The sequence below is a fragment of the Alternaria ventricosa genome (assembly GCF_023758065.1).
Source record: "Alternaria ventricosa strain BMP 2768 chromosome Unknown scaffold_5, whole genome shotgun sequence".
Lineage (NCBI taxonomy): Eukaryota > Fungi > Ascomycota > Dothideomycetes > Pleosporales > Pleosporaceae > Alternaria > Alternaria ventricosa.
The window spans coordinates 1,941,380-1,957,430 of record NW_026055685.1 but is presented as its reverse complement, the minus strand read 5'-3'; the positions used below and the strand labels follow the sequence as shown (position 1 = coordinate 1,957,430).

The following is a 16,051-nucleotide window of genomic DNA, read 5'->3' as shown; positions in this document are numbered from 1 at the left end:
TCTAAACGAGCCACTTAGTAGCCAGATGTCGCTTACAACCCATATCTGCGAAGAGTTGATGCAGACTCTAGAACGTACCGACCTCGCAAACGTGTGGAATGGCATGGTTGGAGTGCTATATTGGATATGTACCGTTGGCGCTGCTGCAGCCCGTTCGCCCCGCTTGTCCGACCTGTCACAGCGACTTACGTATAACACGACGTGTAAGTTCCGGGTTCGACAGTGTCTGACCATGTTTTCCGTCCGCGCACAGATCATCTTGGTCTTCAAACATCCCATACCCATCTTGCTATCCCAGAAGAAACTTCTCAGGGTACAAGAGCTTATTGGAACATATCGCTAAGGTCGCAACACCAAGCAGTCACTTGGAACCTCTCTGGATTCCACAGGTCTCAACTGCGACGACATCTGCACCTACCGAGGGCCGAATGCAAGCCGAGCAATGCGTCCATCTCTTGTGATGACCATTCAAAGCAAAGCGACCCAAGATAAAGTCAGAAGCCGGCTGCTGACAACAGATGGTTGCGCTCCCGTAAACACCGAAAGCCGTCTGAATCAGGAGAGAAGCGCGCGTGTCCACGTCGCCAAACCTGGTGGGACTTTTGACCGTTCATTTGGACACTACATATGTTGGCTTTGAACGGACCATCCAGGACGTTCGTGTTGCGTGATGCACGGGTGGCCGAATACTCTGGCTTTCCTCCTCCGCGCGCATCACGAGAGGCCGAGCTGAAGTTCCCGGGCGCCTCGGGTCGCGACCATCCGCAAGATCCGGTCGCGATGTGTTCTGCAGTTCGAGAACAGACGATCGCAGTTGCGGACAAAAAATCTGTTCCTTGCACTGAATTTTATTGGTGGTGCTCGGAGATCTTCGCTGCCTACCGATGTGGGCCGACGGAGCATTTCGCACCATGGATCTGAGGGGTCGCAACTCACCTGCTAAGCTTCGCGGCTCCCATCTTATCCTGACCTCTTATGACGTCGCAACTATGCCTGTCTCCTATTCCATCAGGCACGGTTGTTTACATCGCATTGAAACCTGGGTAACGGTAATTCGCTTTGGCGAATTCGGCGCTTCTCCAACCCAAACCTCGTGGGGATGCCATCATAGAGGGCCCGTGCGTCGAGCCTCTTTTCGTCCCTTCCTTGTCCGACGCTCCGCTGGCCACGATGATCCTGTAGGGCAGAAACAGTTGCAACCGTGGAGCCAAACTCTGATTTGACGTGTGGGGTCGCGTGGATATCAGGATCTGCGTCGTTGGAAATCATGTTCTGATCTCACAGGTCTGGCTACCGGACTGTTTGAGACAGTAGCCAGAAGCGCACGTTGTTTTGGATATGCAAACATCCAGACGTGGCTATTGCAGGCATTCCTGAAGCTTACACTACCCGCGAGACACGTGCTCGCTCTTTGACTTGACGGTCAGCGTGCTGTCTTTGCAGGAAAAGGACTGCTTCGATGACTATCTGACAAATGAAGCGAACCACGGGACACAACAATTCGCGCTGACGAATGATGGATGACTCCTGGCCGCCTGGCACCATCTTTGCGAAGGAAGCGGCTGCCAGCATGTCCGAGACAGCGACCCAGGGATTAGTGGCCGCTTCCCTGCATTCCGATTGGGCGACAAGGTTACCTCCTGTCAGACCTGCCAGGGTCTAACGGCCTACTAACAACAAGCGACAATTTGTATAAAAGACAACACCCGCCAAATCTAGAATGCACACGAAAGAGATAGTCGCAGCGAGCGTTGTACTTGGACTCTGTTTTGTCGCTGCCATGGCACTCGTTACACGCTTCCTCCTGCACAAGCAGCCCAAGACTACAACAACAGACGACATGTTCACTACGGACGGCAAGACTGAACGACAGGTTCAGCTCACGCAAATCTCCAGCTCGTGGAAGAGATTCTTGACCCCAAAGCAAAGTCTTAGCAAAGGACACTGGGTGCCAACATTGTCGGGCATCATCAAGGCTGGCGATGAGGGGTTATTTTCCTCCGCATTGTTTACCAACCTCCAAGGACATCCCGGACAAGTACCACTCGAAACCTTGTACGATGCGTTCGCGAACGAACTTCGAAACAGATCAATCTCAGAGCGATCGTCATACCCCGGAGACATGACGAAGTTCCTTGCTCGAGCAAAGAAACCTGCGAGCGGCGTGGGGCGGTCAAAGTCGATGTCCAATGTTCGGCAAGCGGACCCTAGCCCAAAGACTGCGAGGAAGAGCTTAGATTTATCGGTGGTTGAGATGGGTTTGGCTAGGGGCTTATCCGTGAAGAGGCCGGCGGCTATCTTGGTATCGATGCACAATGGACTGCGAGACGATGATCAGAAGTCTATACAGCGGGCTTGGGTGAAAGATGGTCAGACTGCAAAGTATGAAGATGGAAGGTTGAGCATCAAGGTCTCAGCTGCCGAACTCGCGGCACTCTCAGTAATACTGGGAAGCCAGTTGATCAACGGCGCTGACCAACAAGACGCGTCATCGGAGAATGGTGCCTTCGGCATCTCGATGGCTCTTTTGCCAACGACAGACGCCAAACACCAGGTCACGCTCACACAACAAAAGCGCGGCAGATCGCAACGGCACGCCCAAGGCTCAGGCACTTCACCACTCTTCGCAAAGCACCTTGCAGCTGGCTCTCTCCCATACTCGCAAGATAAAATTGGCGTTCACAGCATTCTCATTACAGAGGAGTCTTTCGAAGCATTGCAAGCAGGGGCTTCTCTATACACACACCCATATGTCGCAAGGACGCCACAGTCCAAGTTCCTCGCTTCGCTACCCAGTTCCCGCGAAGCACGATTCCACATCCTCGCCACATCAACCGAAGTCCATACCTCAAACACTTTACTAGACGCCATAGCATCACTGCCGTTCTCTGGCGGCCTTGCACCCCTAGCCTCTTCACCCCTGATCAAAACCGTTCAGTTCATTGCTTCTGCCGGCCTCCCTCACGCCCGCCTACTCCAGCGCCTCGAGCAACTCGTTGATAAGGTCCACCGCCACACACCCCACCTCAACATCTTCGGTCCCCTGTACGAGCCCCAAAACGCCGGTCTCCTCTTTCGCGAGCGCGAACGTCTCGGTAGACTTGCCAGCGACCCAACAACACCTGACACACTTGCCGACAAGACAGCCCGCATGTCACGCTACACCACCCTCCTCGAGCGCCTCATGGCCCTTGTGCCAGATCTAAAAGCGCAAGACGCTCTTGCTGCAGTCCATGAAGCAACGAAGCAAGGAATGCGGCGTGCATACCAACAAGCTGTTGCGGCGCACACTTCCTCCACTTCGGCCAGCAAAAGCGCGGAGACAGTCTGTTCGCCGGTATCAGCATCGCCATCTGAACCACAACAGCAACAGCGCAAGCGCCAATCCACATCATCACGTCGCAGCACTCGTTATTCGAACCGCTCCAGCACCTTTTCATCTGATATCACGGAGGCGAGCCCAGCGCTTACAACATCGATGGATGAGAAAGAGAGGAGTCTAGCCAAGCAGATAGAGCATGTGCTCAAATCCGACCTACCGCTGGACGTTAGTACAATTGCTTTTGTTGCGCGTATGGTGGTTGTGGCATGGACAGTCAGTGTAGGCACTGTAGCTTGGGGGGAGGGTGAGTCCGGGTTCCGAGTGCCGGATTTGGATGCATTGGGGAAGTTGGTCTTGGTTTAGACATGTACCTCATTGCTACCAGTGGGCGGGATGTACGGATACGGCGTTCTTAGAGGCGTTTTTCCTTTCTTTTCTTGCTTCAGACGACGGGTTTGGGCCATATGGCATGTTTAACGAGATACCATTCACACTTTTATGACTTAGACTAGTCAAGGATTGGAATATGATTCTTCTGCATATTCTACAAAAAATTGTTTCCTAGCATTATTTCTGCACTGTTAGATGCAACTAACATCCATGGATGTGTCGTTCACTTCCGTGATCCACATCCGCAACATCCCGCATCCATCCCCACGTCAAACACACGTCAACCCACCATCGCAAAACCAACACAATCACAAGATCACACATCCCGCAACCCACAAACCACAAGCACCATGATTCAAAACCATATCAACCGCTAAAGTCATGGGATCGAAAGAAGTCTCCAGGCTCGGTTCTCGGCTTCACCCGGCATCCGGCGATCTGCACGACGTCGAAGCACACCAGCCGGCGGATCCGTGGGTTCCTGCGGCGGTAAGACAGTCTTCCCGAGCGCCATTACGCACGAGATGCAGAATGTCGCCGCTTGGCTAACGAAGTACGGGCTCATGCCCCTCTTTGATAGAGACGTTGGAGTAGTTAGGTGCGTTGGCAGGGGAGACGGGTGTGTGCTGTCGAGACGATTTATCCAATTCTAGTAATTTCGAGGTTGAATCGTGGATCTATGTACCGTACACCGTATACCCCTCTTCATATCCCCGTTTCTATACAAGCAAGCACCTTCGCAATCCTTGTCGTCATACCCAACAACAACACCCTTCCCATCAAGAAGCCCCCCCTACTCCGGCCCCATAACCTCCAACCCCCTACAAACACCCACCCACCCATCCCTCATGCCCTCCCAAACAACCTCCATACTCTCCTCTTCCAGCCCATCTCTCTTCCTCTCTTTCCGCTCGACCTTGTCTCCCGTCCCATCCGCCATCATAGCAGTAACGCGATCCCGTTTCTTGTCCTTATCCAATAACGAGCTATTTGTTTTCAGGCCTTTGCCATCTAGCTCGCCTTTGACTTCCCAGCCCTTGCGCACGGGGCCGTGGATGGTGGCGGGGGAGATGAGTGTGCTGTCGAGGAGTGCGTTCCAGCGCGAGAGATACATGCCCGGGCCGTGCGTTGTGCCTTTTCCGTTTTGTGATGAGGGGGCGGGCTTCATGATCGACTCAAGGCGGGTTTGCGATGTGGACTTTAGGGTGGTGAGATGCTTTTCGTGTTGATCGAGGAGTGTCTTTAGCTCTTCTTGTTTGTCTTTGTTGAGAGTTTCGAAGAGCGAGTGGAGGGGTGCTGTCATGTTGCCTGCGCCGCCTTCGCCTCTTTCTTCAGCTTCTTTGGCGCGCTCGTCGACGCGGAATTCAGAGAATATGCGTTTGGCGTAGACGAGGTAGTCTTGGGCGAGGTCAGGTGCGTTCTTCGTAACTTGATGTAAGAACTTGTGCATAGAAGGGGCGTGCTTTTTGAGGAGTTGGACAAAGTCTTCCACGGTAGGGGCGTCGCTTGCCTCTTGATCGAGGATGCTAGCTGGGTCAGGTGAGCTCGGTCTTGACTTAGAAGTTTCGCGGCTCCTTGTGCCCTTCTTCTTTGGCTTGGCAGTCTTGATGAGGTCGGTGATGAAGGCTTCTGCGTCGGTTATAGTACCGGAAAGATCGACGGCGTTGTGTATGGCTCGGATGACGGGATCCATGCCGGTGACTGCGTCGCGTATGGTAGAAGTCAAGACATCGGGGTTGGATTTGCAGAGAACCTTGGTGAGTTCCTCGCGGTCGCGAATCGAAAGGTACGTGCTGAGGTATTCCATGGCTACGCTATGTTGGTGTTCGCTCAGGGTCTCGGCATCGATCTTGTATGGGGGGTCGGATGTTTCGAGGATGACGGCTGCGATGGACTTCGATTCGGATATTGACTGGCTTCGAGCCGCCTCATGCTTCTCCCGTGAAGAGTAGACGTATGTCTTGAGTGCCTTGAAGACCTTCTTGTCGGGCGCGTTACGCGACGACTCTAGTTTTGTTGCCCGCTTTTGGAATTCGGATGTGTCCCATGCTAATACTGTCGACAGAATTTGCTGTAAAAGATTCATGCCGTCGTTGGTGTTGTTGGTAAGGCCTATCCAGTTGGTCATGGCCGTCACTGATAGCTTCGCCAGTACTAATCTGACCATGCCGTTGATCATCGTCGCTGCGTTTCCGACGCGCAACGTCTGCTTGATGACGGTGTATGGGATGAGGCGGTGCAGGTTCTCGAGGAGGCGAACGAGGTATTGGCCGTCGGGCGACATGACGAAGACATGGTGGAGGAAAGATGCGGCACTGAGGTTGTTAGTTCGTGAATAGAAAAGCCAGTTGGAATACCCACTTTAACAGCATATACTCATGCGCTGCCTGCAGACTGCTGGAATGGTCCTCCAGCCTTGGCGTCGCCTTGACTTTCTCATACAGATCGTCCAAAGCATCCCCATATATCGCATCCTTGACCAGTTCTTCAAAGCCTTGTATGACGTCTTCCGGCTTGCTTGTGTCGTATTCTTTCTTGCTTTCCTTCTTCTTCGTTGCTGAGTATCCACCCAACATGCCTCGTGCAACGTACTCGGCGATGCTACTCGCCGCCGTAGCAAGGGCCTTCCGACTTCCGATAGCGCCTTTATCGTAACTCTCACTCAGTTCCGCCTCGGCCATTCTCGCGACTAGCGTCTGGATCTTGTCCGACCACCAGCTCTCGCCAAAGTTTCTTATGGCGGGGTTGCATAGCGCAAACTTGTTGAGCATGTTTTGTAGCAATGGGCTCGTCGACTGGACGCCGTCTGCCTTCCGGAAGGGGTAGCCATACTGATCGATGGTGTGGGGGTATTTGAAGGCTTCGATTTCGGAGTAGACTTGGTGGTGGATTAGGATATCGAAGAGGGCGTGCGTCTGCGCAGGCGTAAGCGGTTTGGCGGTCGACATGGTGGTGGAGAGTAAAGTATGGTAGGACCAGATTCTTGTAATGGCTCCATAGTTGGCTACGTGAGAGATGGTTGACGCGGCTGCGCCTGCGACGCGGGGTACGTCATCGCGCTTGCCGTCTTGGCAGATTAGCGACCTGATCACCCCCACATAGTCGCCAGAATCTCGGAAAGTACGGCCGCCCGAGAAGTCTACCTCAACTTAGGATATCGTCAAGTTGAAGTTTGTATATGTATTTACACCCTACAATGTAATCGCCAGCTTCCAAGAAGACGCGAACAAAACACCTAGATGCCTACAAACCTCTCTAGAACAGTTATATACAAAGCATTTCCATCATGTAAGCCTCAACCCCCAAACCTCCAAACCGCCCACAACACCTGTGCCCAACGTATACCTCAAAAGTTGAACGTGAGACCCTGTGACAGGCCTTCACGGAGGAAGGTATGCTCAGTGATGACGTCATCTTGTGCGATCAAGATGATGGTTTTGAGCTTGCACTCGATCTTGTACTCCACGCAAGCTTCGCGGAAGAAGTCGAAGAGGCAGGTTGCCACAAGGTGGTGAAAGTCATCTCCCTCTTCATTTTTGAAGAGGGGTCCTGTGTTGTAGTAGACTTTCCACGTCTTCAGTTCTGGGAATTCGGCGGCGAGAGTTTCGGTGATATAAGGAGCTTCATCATCGAATTCGCTCCAATCTCCATCGTGGATTGGAGCACCGAGCACAACGTCGCGAGAGCCATAGACCTCAATCCCAGGGCAGAAGGACGCAAGGCTGTCCATGTCGCGAAGCGAAAGATCGTTGTCATTACCGAGATCGACGTCGTAAACGCGCAGCCCGGAATGGTAACTCCAGATGTCGATCAATCTGGGGTATTCGGACCTGGGCGCACCCCAACTATTGCATACTTTCATCCTGACTGACTGTAGGCTATGAAAGCTGGTGATGAAGTTCGTAAATCCATAGTCGTGTGTTTCCCACAGGAAGGGCTCGTCCCAGCAAAGTATTTGAATACACAGATCTTCGATGTTGATCTTTGATTCGGGATTTGATGTCATGAGGAGCCAGAAAAGGTCCGAGAGGAATAGTGACTGGATGAGATGAAGTGAGCGCACACTGGATATGTCGATAGACAAACCAAAGACGCCCAAGGGAAAATGTCTGAAATTGACATCGTGAAAAACGAGCTTAGTCACAGCGAACGTCTGTTCCAATCCCAAGTCCCAGAAGGGATTGCGATATGTCCCGGTATCTTCGCCGGGGAAGCTGAAGGTGGCTCGCATGTAGAAGTAATCGATATGATTTCCTACACCGATGTACTCAAGTAGACGACGAGCGACTCTCCTAAACGTACCAGCCACGTATTGATGAACTAATCCCCTCCTACCCGAGGAAGCAAATTCAAAGAGCTTCCCAGGCTGCAGTATGGTAGACACGAACTTGAGGACGAGCCGGCTGTCCATGACAGTTTCATCGTTGTATTGACCGGGGCACTTGATTGAATTGCACATCTCCGGAAGGTCAATCTTTCTCAAGGATGCTCGGAGAGTCTTCCCACGGGCTGGGTGACACAGAAGGCTTTCCAGCACCAGCCAAGATAGCCCGTTCAATATGGATATGATCGGGTCTTGTTGTCCATGTGATAACCCTGGCTGTGTGAATACCAACGAAGTCAATGGGAGGTGTTGTAGGCATCGCACCAGGAGCTGGAAATAGGCCTGCGCGTAAGGAGATGCTGTGATGTCGATTGTCAGATCTCGGGTAAAGCGATCGATGTACGTGAACGTCGGTCCGTGTCCCACGAGGCTGCTGGCTGAGGGGAAATTAGGGCCCAGGCGGAACCGAATGGCGCTCTTGTATAGGGCTTCGAGACCGATCGTCCAGAGGGCTTGACAACTGCGCATGAAGTTGGGCAGATCGTGTTGACCAACCTGAACATTGTTAGCTCCAGTTCTCATCGGTGCTCGCAGACTACGGAGCTATCTCAAGCTTGAATGAGCAGAGTTGTGGGTAATTCAGCCTCCACGCCATGTTATAATCATCAGACTTACTGCTATGGCGATCTGGAGGACCAAGGCGGTGTCGAGGTCAAGGAGCTGAGGTTTGTTCCTTGCCTTAGATTTCGGCGGTCGCTTCAGCCTCTTGGAAACAGGTGTCGAAGTGGTGGCGCCCGCAGAGGTAGGCTTGCTCTCAATGAACTGCCATCGTCGCTTGCTCAGTGCGCCATTGGTCGCGCCATCTCCGGGATCTGCGGAAGACTTTCGCGGCGCCATTGTCGCAAAGATTTGAGAATACAACTGCTCGCGTTGAAGAATGGACTCAGAGCCTGGCGAATATCCCTTGGTGGGATCTAGCCAGTCGCGTGGTCTGTGCGCAGGTGAATGCAAACAGACGCGACAGCCAATGGAACGACAGGAGAAGGCCAAGCCCGGAGGCGGCAGCCTTGCGCGCCGTAGCCCCTCTGTCTATAAGAGCCTGCCCACTGTCTTCCAACTGCCCTCCTCCTCGCCCTCCTCCTCGCCCTCCACCTCACACCGTTTTCGGCTGTGGACTTGGAGAAGTCGAGAAGAGCTCAACCCGAGCTCAATGATATCGGAGAGTCCGACAAGGTAACGTCATCTTCACGAGAGCCCCTCGTTCACATTATCTGGAGCCGCAGGCGGGCTCCAGCCGTCCTCGCTAACAAGTCTTCCTCCACTCTTTTCACACAGCTTGTCCAATACTTCCTGATACCTCGGCTCACAAGCGTTAAGGACTGGGGTGGAGACGTTGACGGACGCTTACGACCCTGGTCTCACGAGGTGTCGTTGCGCTGACGAGCATTATGTGTCGGCACCTCAACGCTCAAACGCGGTCTGTGGTTTTTGCAGTGCTACCTACGATCGCCGGAACGGCGACATCCATGCACCTTTTCCACACTCCGCCAAAGGGAAGTGCGACTTCGCGTCTACCCTTTGCCCGTTTGTGGTCTCGCCGGGAGGTGGTGAGCAACGATATCCTTCGCGATTGCTCATCTCAAACGGCAGGAAGCAGGCGGAGCTTGTCTCCAGCAATGGACTCCGGTCCAGCTTCTGAGTGACAGGTACTTACGGGAAACCGGCTCTTAGAATGGATGTCGAAGATGCGGGAACGTGAGCCCGGTTACCACAACGAAGGTCTCGAGACCTAAGGTAGAGGCTTATTGGGGCCTTTACTGACGATCGAACGGCGGAACCAACACCCACCTTTTTTTCGTTGACATTGCTGCTTTATGCAGTCTGTTGAAGAAGATACAGTGAGGTATTATGAAAAAGACAAAGTAAAACCGAGTGACGCGCTTTTCGCTACGAATGCATGCTGTCGTAGCATATCATCGAAGTGTGAGAATTGAGATGATGTCGGCAGCTCTTTCTCTAGCTGGGCCACTACGTCACCTACTAACCACATTCGGTATAATGTCGCGCGTCTCCCCAGCCCGGCACTGGAGGATACCATGAGCATCAAGCACCTGGTACGCGTACCCTATCCTTAAGTCTCTCCTCTCTCACAAGCTCACGATGTCTGAGAACGGTACCGGTAATCAGTACGTACGCAATCGAAAACCACATACTCCGGAACAGGGCCCGCCAGTACCACCAAAAACTCAGAGTACCGGAAACACCATTCAGTCCACCAAACGCGCCGCAGCACCCAAACCCTTGGACTTGCATGGGCACTCGAAACCACTCCCATCAGTACGTTCCTTGCCATTAGTCGCTTCAGTCACGAAAGAACAACAAACCAAACCGCTCCCGGCACCACCAAAGAGCGCCACATTGCAATTGACCTTACTCTGGGTCGCAGCTTTCTGTGTATGGTTTCTCCTAATCGTAGTATTATTGCCTGTAATCACAGAGAAAGACGCAATGCCCGGTTTCAACAAATGGCTTCGTACATTACTCTGACTGAAGATGCCTCTATACCCCCTCGAAGAGGTTCTACAACTTCGACTCCGCCTTCGTAGCATCCACCAAACTCTTCCTCCCACCAAACCCAAACAAATACGCAGCAACCTTGCGCATCTGAATCTCCTCACTCCCCTCAGTAATCCTATACCGGCGATGGTGTCTCCAGATATGCTCGAACGGATAATGCCTCGAGTACCCATTCCCGCCATGGACCTGGATCGCGCGGTCCGCCGCCTGCGTACACAGCCTGTTCGCGTAGTAATTACACATGGACACCTTATCGCCAATCTTCTTCTCAATCTCATTGTGCGGCATTGAATCCATCTCCAGCGCCGTCTTCCGGATCAGCTGTCGCAGCATCTCGCATTGCGTGGCAAGTTCGACGAGCGGGAACTGGATGCCTTGGTTGTGGGAGAGGGGGGTTCCGAAAGGCGCGCGTTCGTTGGCGTATTCGACGGATTGCTGGACGCAGTATACGGCGGCGCCGAGCGAGGAGGCGGCTTGGCGGATGCGGTTCTCGTGGACGAAGGCTTGGGCGACGCCGAGGCCGTTGTGGATGGGGCCTAGCGCGGCGGTCTCGGGGACCCAGACGTCTTTGATTGAGACGGTGGCGTGGTCGGTGGGCATGTTCAGTGTCCTGGGCGTTGTTAACAGACAATATGGAGCGCTATGCGGCCAACGACGTACCACTCATACGACTCTGCCTTGAGACCCGGCGTCTCTACCGGTACGACGAAGCACGAGATACCCTTGATTTCGCCATCCTTTCCAGACGTCCTCGCAAAGACCGAGCAGTGTGTAGCGTGGTGCATACCAGTCTGCCACCGCTTGTATCCATTCAACACCCATCCCTTCACACCATCTCTCGTCTCCGGCCGCCCCTTTGTCGCCATGTGTGTCGCATCCGAGCCATGACCGGGCTCCGTCAAGCCGAACGTCATCCTGAACTTGCCCTGCAGCCGCAGCGGTATAAACTCCTTCTTCTGCTGCTCGTTGCCAAAGTTCATGAGCATGATGACGTCGGGGAAGTTGCCGACCATCGAGTGCTCTGTCTGCAAGTCGTTGAACAGGCCCAGTCCCTTCGCGGCGAGATGCTCTCGGATGACGGCCATCCAGAGGTTGCTCCCTCGTCCATCGGCACTGTTCTGACCGCCGTATTGCTTTGGCAGCGATAGTCTGTAGAAGCCGGCTTCATCGGCCAGTCGCCTTGACTCTGCCAATAGCTCCTCCCATTCCTTACGTGGCAGGCCGCCATTGTCCCAATCGGTTCGAGCGTGCTCGCGGCGGTGATCGAAGAAGCGGTTGTTGTCGTCTTTGTGTTGGAGCGGAGTAATCTTCTCGTCGATGAACTTGTCAAGATCGGCGAGGTATTGCTTCAGGTCATCGGGGATCGAGAAGTTCATCGTGTGCGACAGCGACATCGTGGGGTTCTTCAGAGAGGTGTGGTTCGTGGAGGATGGGATTGATGGCACCGACGCTCTATCAGCGTCCTGGATATTTGTTGAGTGGGGGCTTCAAGCTATAAGCTCGCGGCATAAGGCTAAGCTTCGGGACGCGCATCTTGATGACTCGCTTGCTCTCAGTCGTGGAGTTGCTGTTCCAGGAGCGCTGCTTTGCGGGGAAAGAAGCACAGGCCAGGCGGAGTTGACCTCGGCCTTCGCGGGCGCGCCTCAAGCCTGCACTCAATACGCCAGTAACGCGCGCACGACACCCCTAGTCACCAACACCATGCCCAGTGGCCAGAGTCGCGTTGCCAGTATGATAGATCTGTAAAGCTGAATTCCTGACAGTTCGTGTAGTCTGACATGCCATAGCTAAGTCCCAGAGTCGAAGACATTGGTTCATAATGAGCTACATCCAGTAGCCATCTGTACCTACTCGCAAACAATGTCATTTGTACTGTATGTATCGCGAACAGAATTGCATCGAATGTCTTCGTGGTACATGGTATTGCTACGGTCTCACCCACGGTTCAGCACTGGTATTTCCCACTCATCGCACTTTCGCTACCAACGTATAGGCTTCCACAATAACCCGTACGCGTATAAATCGGCTCGTACTAGATTTACTTCTTCTTTTATCAACTGCACTGAAATCTAGCCTGCCATGAATTCTCGCCTTCCCGCTATGTCCGAACCACTGGATCCAGTTGTGACCCCCCAGTCACCAGTCGAGTCATCTACTGGAAATGTCTGTCTGGAACATGACGCCAAAGACACTGACACTGCGCAAAAATCTACCTCTCTTCGAGACCATCAAGGCACTATCGAGCTCAGGGCAAGCAGCATTGTGCGAGAGTGCGAGCTCTATATGAACGGCTTCCCGGGTAGAGACAGTATATCTGGCAATCAAACATTTCATCCGGCTATCAGGGGATTTATCAGTGGAACGGTTGAGCCAACAGAAGAGAACCTTGACGCCATTCACGATACGATCAGCTATCGCAACAACTTAGCAAGGTTAGCAATGCACCTACTGGACGCCACCAACATTCCTCAGCCCAAAGGCTTGGACATATTCGACTTCGATAAAGACAAGTTCGAGAAGCACATGTCAGCGACGGCTCAGGTTAGGTGCATCGCTGCCTGGCAGGCTCTCCATACTGGATTGCTACCCCGCCCTGTTGAAGATGAGCAGCAACCACAAGGCCTCCCGTGGCACAAGCCAAACTGGTATATTGCTGCGGCCATTACGCTTGATAAGTCTATCAAGACTAACGCTGATATTGAAGATGCTGTGGAACGTATGAGGGTTTGTAAGTACTTATCGTTATGCTCCTCTAGAATGTTCGCTAACTTCACCGCGTAGACTACAAAGACCATTGCCAGGACTTCAAGACACTGCTTCACTACGATGGTGAGCTGACACCCAAAGAAGAACCTCAAGACTGAGATCCCTGCATTACAATCGCATCGTCTTTCTCAGCACCAGCGCAAGGAGATAAGAATGCGAAAATACAGCGACAAGATATCGTATACCCCCAGGGTCATATGTGGACTCAAACAACGTCAACTTCACTCATCTCGCATACCCCTACTACCCCGCGCATCAACACTCAAACCTTCCGAAAGCCCTTATACCACCGCCTCTTCACGCCATTCTGCTCCGACGACAGCTCATCCTCTGCTCGAATTTGTTCGTAATCATCTGAAGAAACCGTCGCAAAAGACTCCGCCGATGAGTTCTCCTGCGACGTTCCCACGCCGGCACCATCCCTACCTGTACCTTCATTCGTCGTATTGAGTACCTTCAAAAGCTCCGCTTCTGCCTCAGCTTGCGTTCTTCCACCTAGTTCCTCCGGCTTTGGCTTCAGTGCAGCACCATCCTTCAACCCCCCTTTTCCGTTTCCAATCTTCCCTACGTTTAACCCCATCGGCACAGCGCTTTGCCGCTCGAACGCTTTCTTCTTCGGCGACGGAGGCGGCAGATCCTGAAACGGCTTCAGTCCCGCTATCGCCTTTGTCAACTTCTCAATCTCGTCTTCTTGAGCGTTATTCGCGCTGCTATACACACTACTACCCGCACCATCCTCCTCCTCCTTCTCCTTCGCCCGAACGTCCGGATCATCCATCACACAAACGCCCTCCTGCTCATCCAGTCCCGGCACTTTCATACCCGGAACAAACTCAGACGCATGCCGCTTCTCTTCCCGCGACGTGACTCTAGGAATACACCGGCTTTCCGAGTCGCTTATCCGCTTGACCAACTCGCGGGGAATATGTTGCTCGCTGTCATCAATACCCTTATCTTCTAGCACATCACCCTCGAGTTTCGCAAGCGCTTTCGCTTGTTCCTCTGCGCGGAGGGCGAGGACGCGGTCGAGTGTGGGTGTGCGGTCGACACTGTTTCGCTTGTTAGATTTGGTGAGCGGAGACGGTGCTTCGACGATCGCGGAAAGAGGGGTCGTGTTTTGTTGGGCTGGGGCTTCTGCACTCTTCCCAAACGAAGCTGTCCTAGACTTCGCCAGCTTCGGCGATATTGCCGAGTTCTCGAAGTTGAATCTAGGCAGAATTGGCGGAAGAGGCGCGCTCTTCCTCTTTACTATTGTTGTCTTTGGCTCATGTTCAGGTAGCGATGGTAATGGCTGGTCTGCCTTGACCTTCCCCCGCTTCTCTGTTGCTAGTTTGATCGCATCGGTGGTGTCCTGACGCAGCTTCTGATTCACATCCTTTGTGCGGAGGAAGTTGTATTTATCTGGACTTTTTAGATCGGTGTGGTTTCGCGGGTCTGCGGCGTCGAAGTACGGCGTGAAATCTCTCCTGTTGCCCTTGTTGTCTTTGGTGATAGCGGTCCTAGATGTGTTCTTCGGTGGCGTAGATGTAGATGTAGGATGAGTTACTTGATCTTGTGCATACGGTCCACCGCCAACAATCTCGGCATATGGATTATGCCACTGATGTTGACCATAAGATTGAAGACCCGCAACCTGGTCCTGCTGTTGCTGTTGCTGGCTATGCGTAGTTCTAGTCTCACCACCATCAAAGCCCTTCGCGTATGATGCATCTAGATTTCGCGGTGTTGCATTGGAGATATCGTGGATCGCGCCACTTGCATCGTCCCAGTATGGCATTGTCTGCGTATCATATTGGAAAGGATCGCTATTCCGCTGCTGCGGATTCCAAGTCGACTCAGTATGCTGACTTTGCGGTTGCAAGATCTGCGGGGCGGGGTTTGGATCACTTGATGCTTGGACGTGGCCTCGTCGGTGTGGGTATCGGTTCTTTGGTCCGCGAGGCGGGTTCCAGGATGGGTCTTGCTGTGTCATTTTTGGAGGTTGGCAAGGATATCTAGAGTGCGCGGGTTGAGGGGAGCCAAGTGCAGTGGTTTCACAATGTTAAGGGTTAATTGGTCTTTTGACTTGCTTGCTTGCGTGAGGTAATTCGTAGAGTGTGGAGTACGAAAGAGGAACGAGGTTCCCCGGCGGCGAGATAGAGGGATGGGCACGCCATATGTGAGTATTGTGTGAGTGAATGAATGGGGTTGTTGTGCGCTGTGCTGGCCGCCTGTTGCTCTGGTGATTTGGTCACTGATGCAAGATGGTGTTCGAGAATGTGCGCTGGTTTTGAAGCCCGAAGATATAACGTCATAGAGTTGGAAGTCAGCGCAGTAGAAGGTTGACAGCATAGCACGTAGCTACCCTTTTGGTGTTCACTTCAGCAATCATTATGTCCTACCAGTCACTCGAGTTCATAACAAAGTCTTTTGATAAACTTCCGGTTCTTCTCAAGAAAGCTCAACCTCATATTGCTATCGTCAATTTTGTACCTTGCCATTGAAGGCCGTCGGAATGTCTCGCTCGACCTCTTCAAAGTCTTCAGTCAATTCGTCCTCATACTGTACCATTTCAAAGCTCTCACCTAAACTCCCTTCTTCGTTATGCGACATCTTTGGCCTTGTGCGTGATGAATACGACAATTTCGACTGGTCGGTGGGCACAGTCTGCGTCTCGTTGGCGTTCATAGCTT

The 16,051-nt window shown here is 52.9% G+C and overlaps 6 protein-coding genes across 6 annotated transcripts; 2 read left to right on the top strand and 4 right to left on the bottom strand.

Annotated features, from left to right (window-relative positions):
- Positions 1 to 1,780: 1,780 nt before the first annotated feature.
- J4E93_004021 (uncharacterized protein) lies at positions 1,781 to 3,685 on the top strand (the record flags this gene model as incomplete). The annotated part of the gene is made up of 1 exon (XM_049341951.1): positions 1,781 to 3,685. The coding sequence occupies one exon, from the start codon at positions 1,781 to 1,783 to the stop codon at positions 3,683 to 3,685; it is 1,905 nt and encodes a 634-aa protein (XP_049201456.1).
- An 820-nt stretch (positions 3,686 to 4,505) lies between these two features.
- On the bottom strand, positions 4,506 to 6,660 carry J4E93_004020 (uncharacterized protein; the record flags this gene model as incomplete). The annotated part of the gene is made up of 2 exons (XM_049341950.1): positions 4,506 to 6,027; positions 6,074 to 6,660. 2 exons carry the CDS (start codon positions 6,658 to 6,660, stop codon positions 4,506 to 4,508), a joined length of 2,109 nt encoding a protein of 702 aa, XP_049201455.1.
- A 398-nt stretch (positions 6,661 to 7,058) lies between these two features.
- On the bottom strand, positions 7,059 to 8,933 carry J4E93_004019 (uncharacterized protein; the record flags this gene model as incomplete). Its single annotated transcript, XM_049341949.1, has 2 exons — positions 7,059 to 8,591; positions 8,712 to 8,933. 2 exons carry the CDS (start codon positions 8,931 to 8,933, stop codon positions 7,059 to 7,061), a joined length of 1,755 nt encoding a protein of 584 aa, XP_049201454.1.
- A 1,683-nt stretch (positions 8,934 to 10,616) lies between these two features.
- On the bottom strand, positions 10,617 to 12,007 carry J4E93_004018 (uncharacterized protein; the record flags this gene model as incomplete). Its single annotated transcript, XM_049341948.1, has 2 exons — positions 10,617 to 11,223; positions 11,274 to 12,007. 2 exons carry the CDS (start codon positions 12,005 to 12,007, stop codon positions 10,617 to 10,619), a joined length of 1,341 nt encoding a protein of 446 aa, XP_049201453.1.
- Positions 12,008 to 13,052: 1,045 nt separating this feature from the next.
- On the top strand, positions 13,053 to 13,477 carry J4E93_004017 (uncharacterized protein; the record flags this gene model as incomplete). The annotated part of the gene is made up of 2 exons (XM_049341947.1): positions 13,053 to 13,341; positions 13,395 to 13,477. 2 exons carry the CDS (start codon positions 13,053 to 13,055, stop codon positions 13,475 to 13,477), a joined length of 372 nt encoding a protein of 123 aa, XP_049201452.1.
- A 164-nt stretch (positions 13,478 to 13,641) lies between these two features.
- Positions 13,642 to 15,351, bottom strand: J4E93_004016 (uncharacterized protein; the record flags this gene model as incomplete). Its single annotated transcript, XM_049341946.1, has 1 exon — positions 13,642 to 15,351. One exon carries the CDS (start codon positions 15,349 to 15,351, stop codon positions 13,642 to 13,644), a length of 1,710 nt encoding a protein of 569 aa, XP_049201451.1.
- Positions 15,352 to 16,051: the final 700 nt, after the last annotated feature.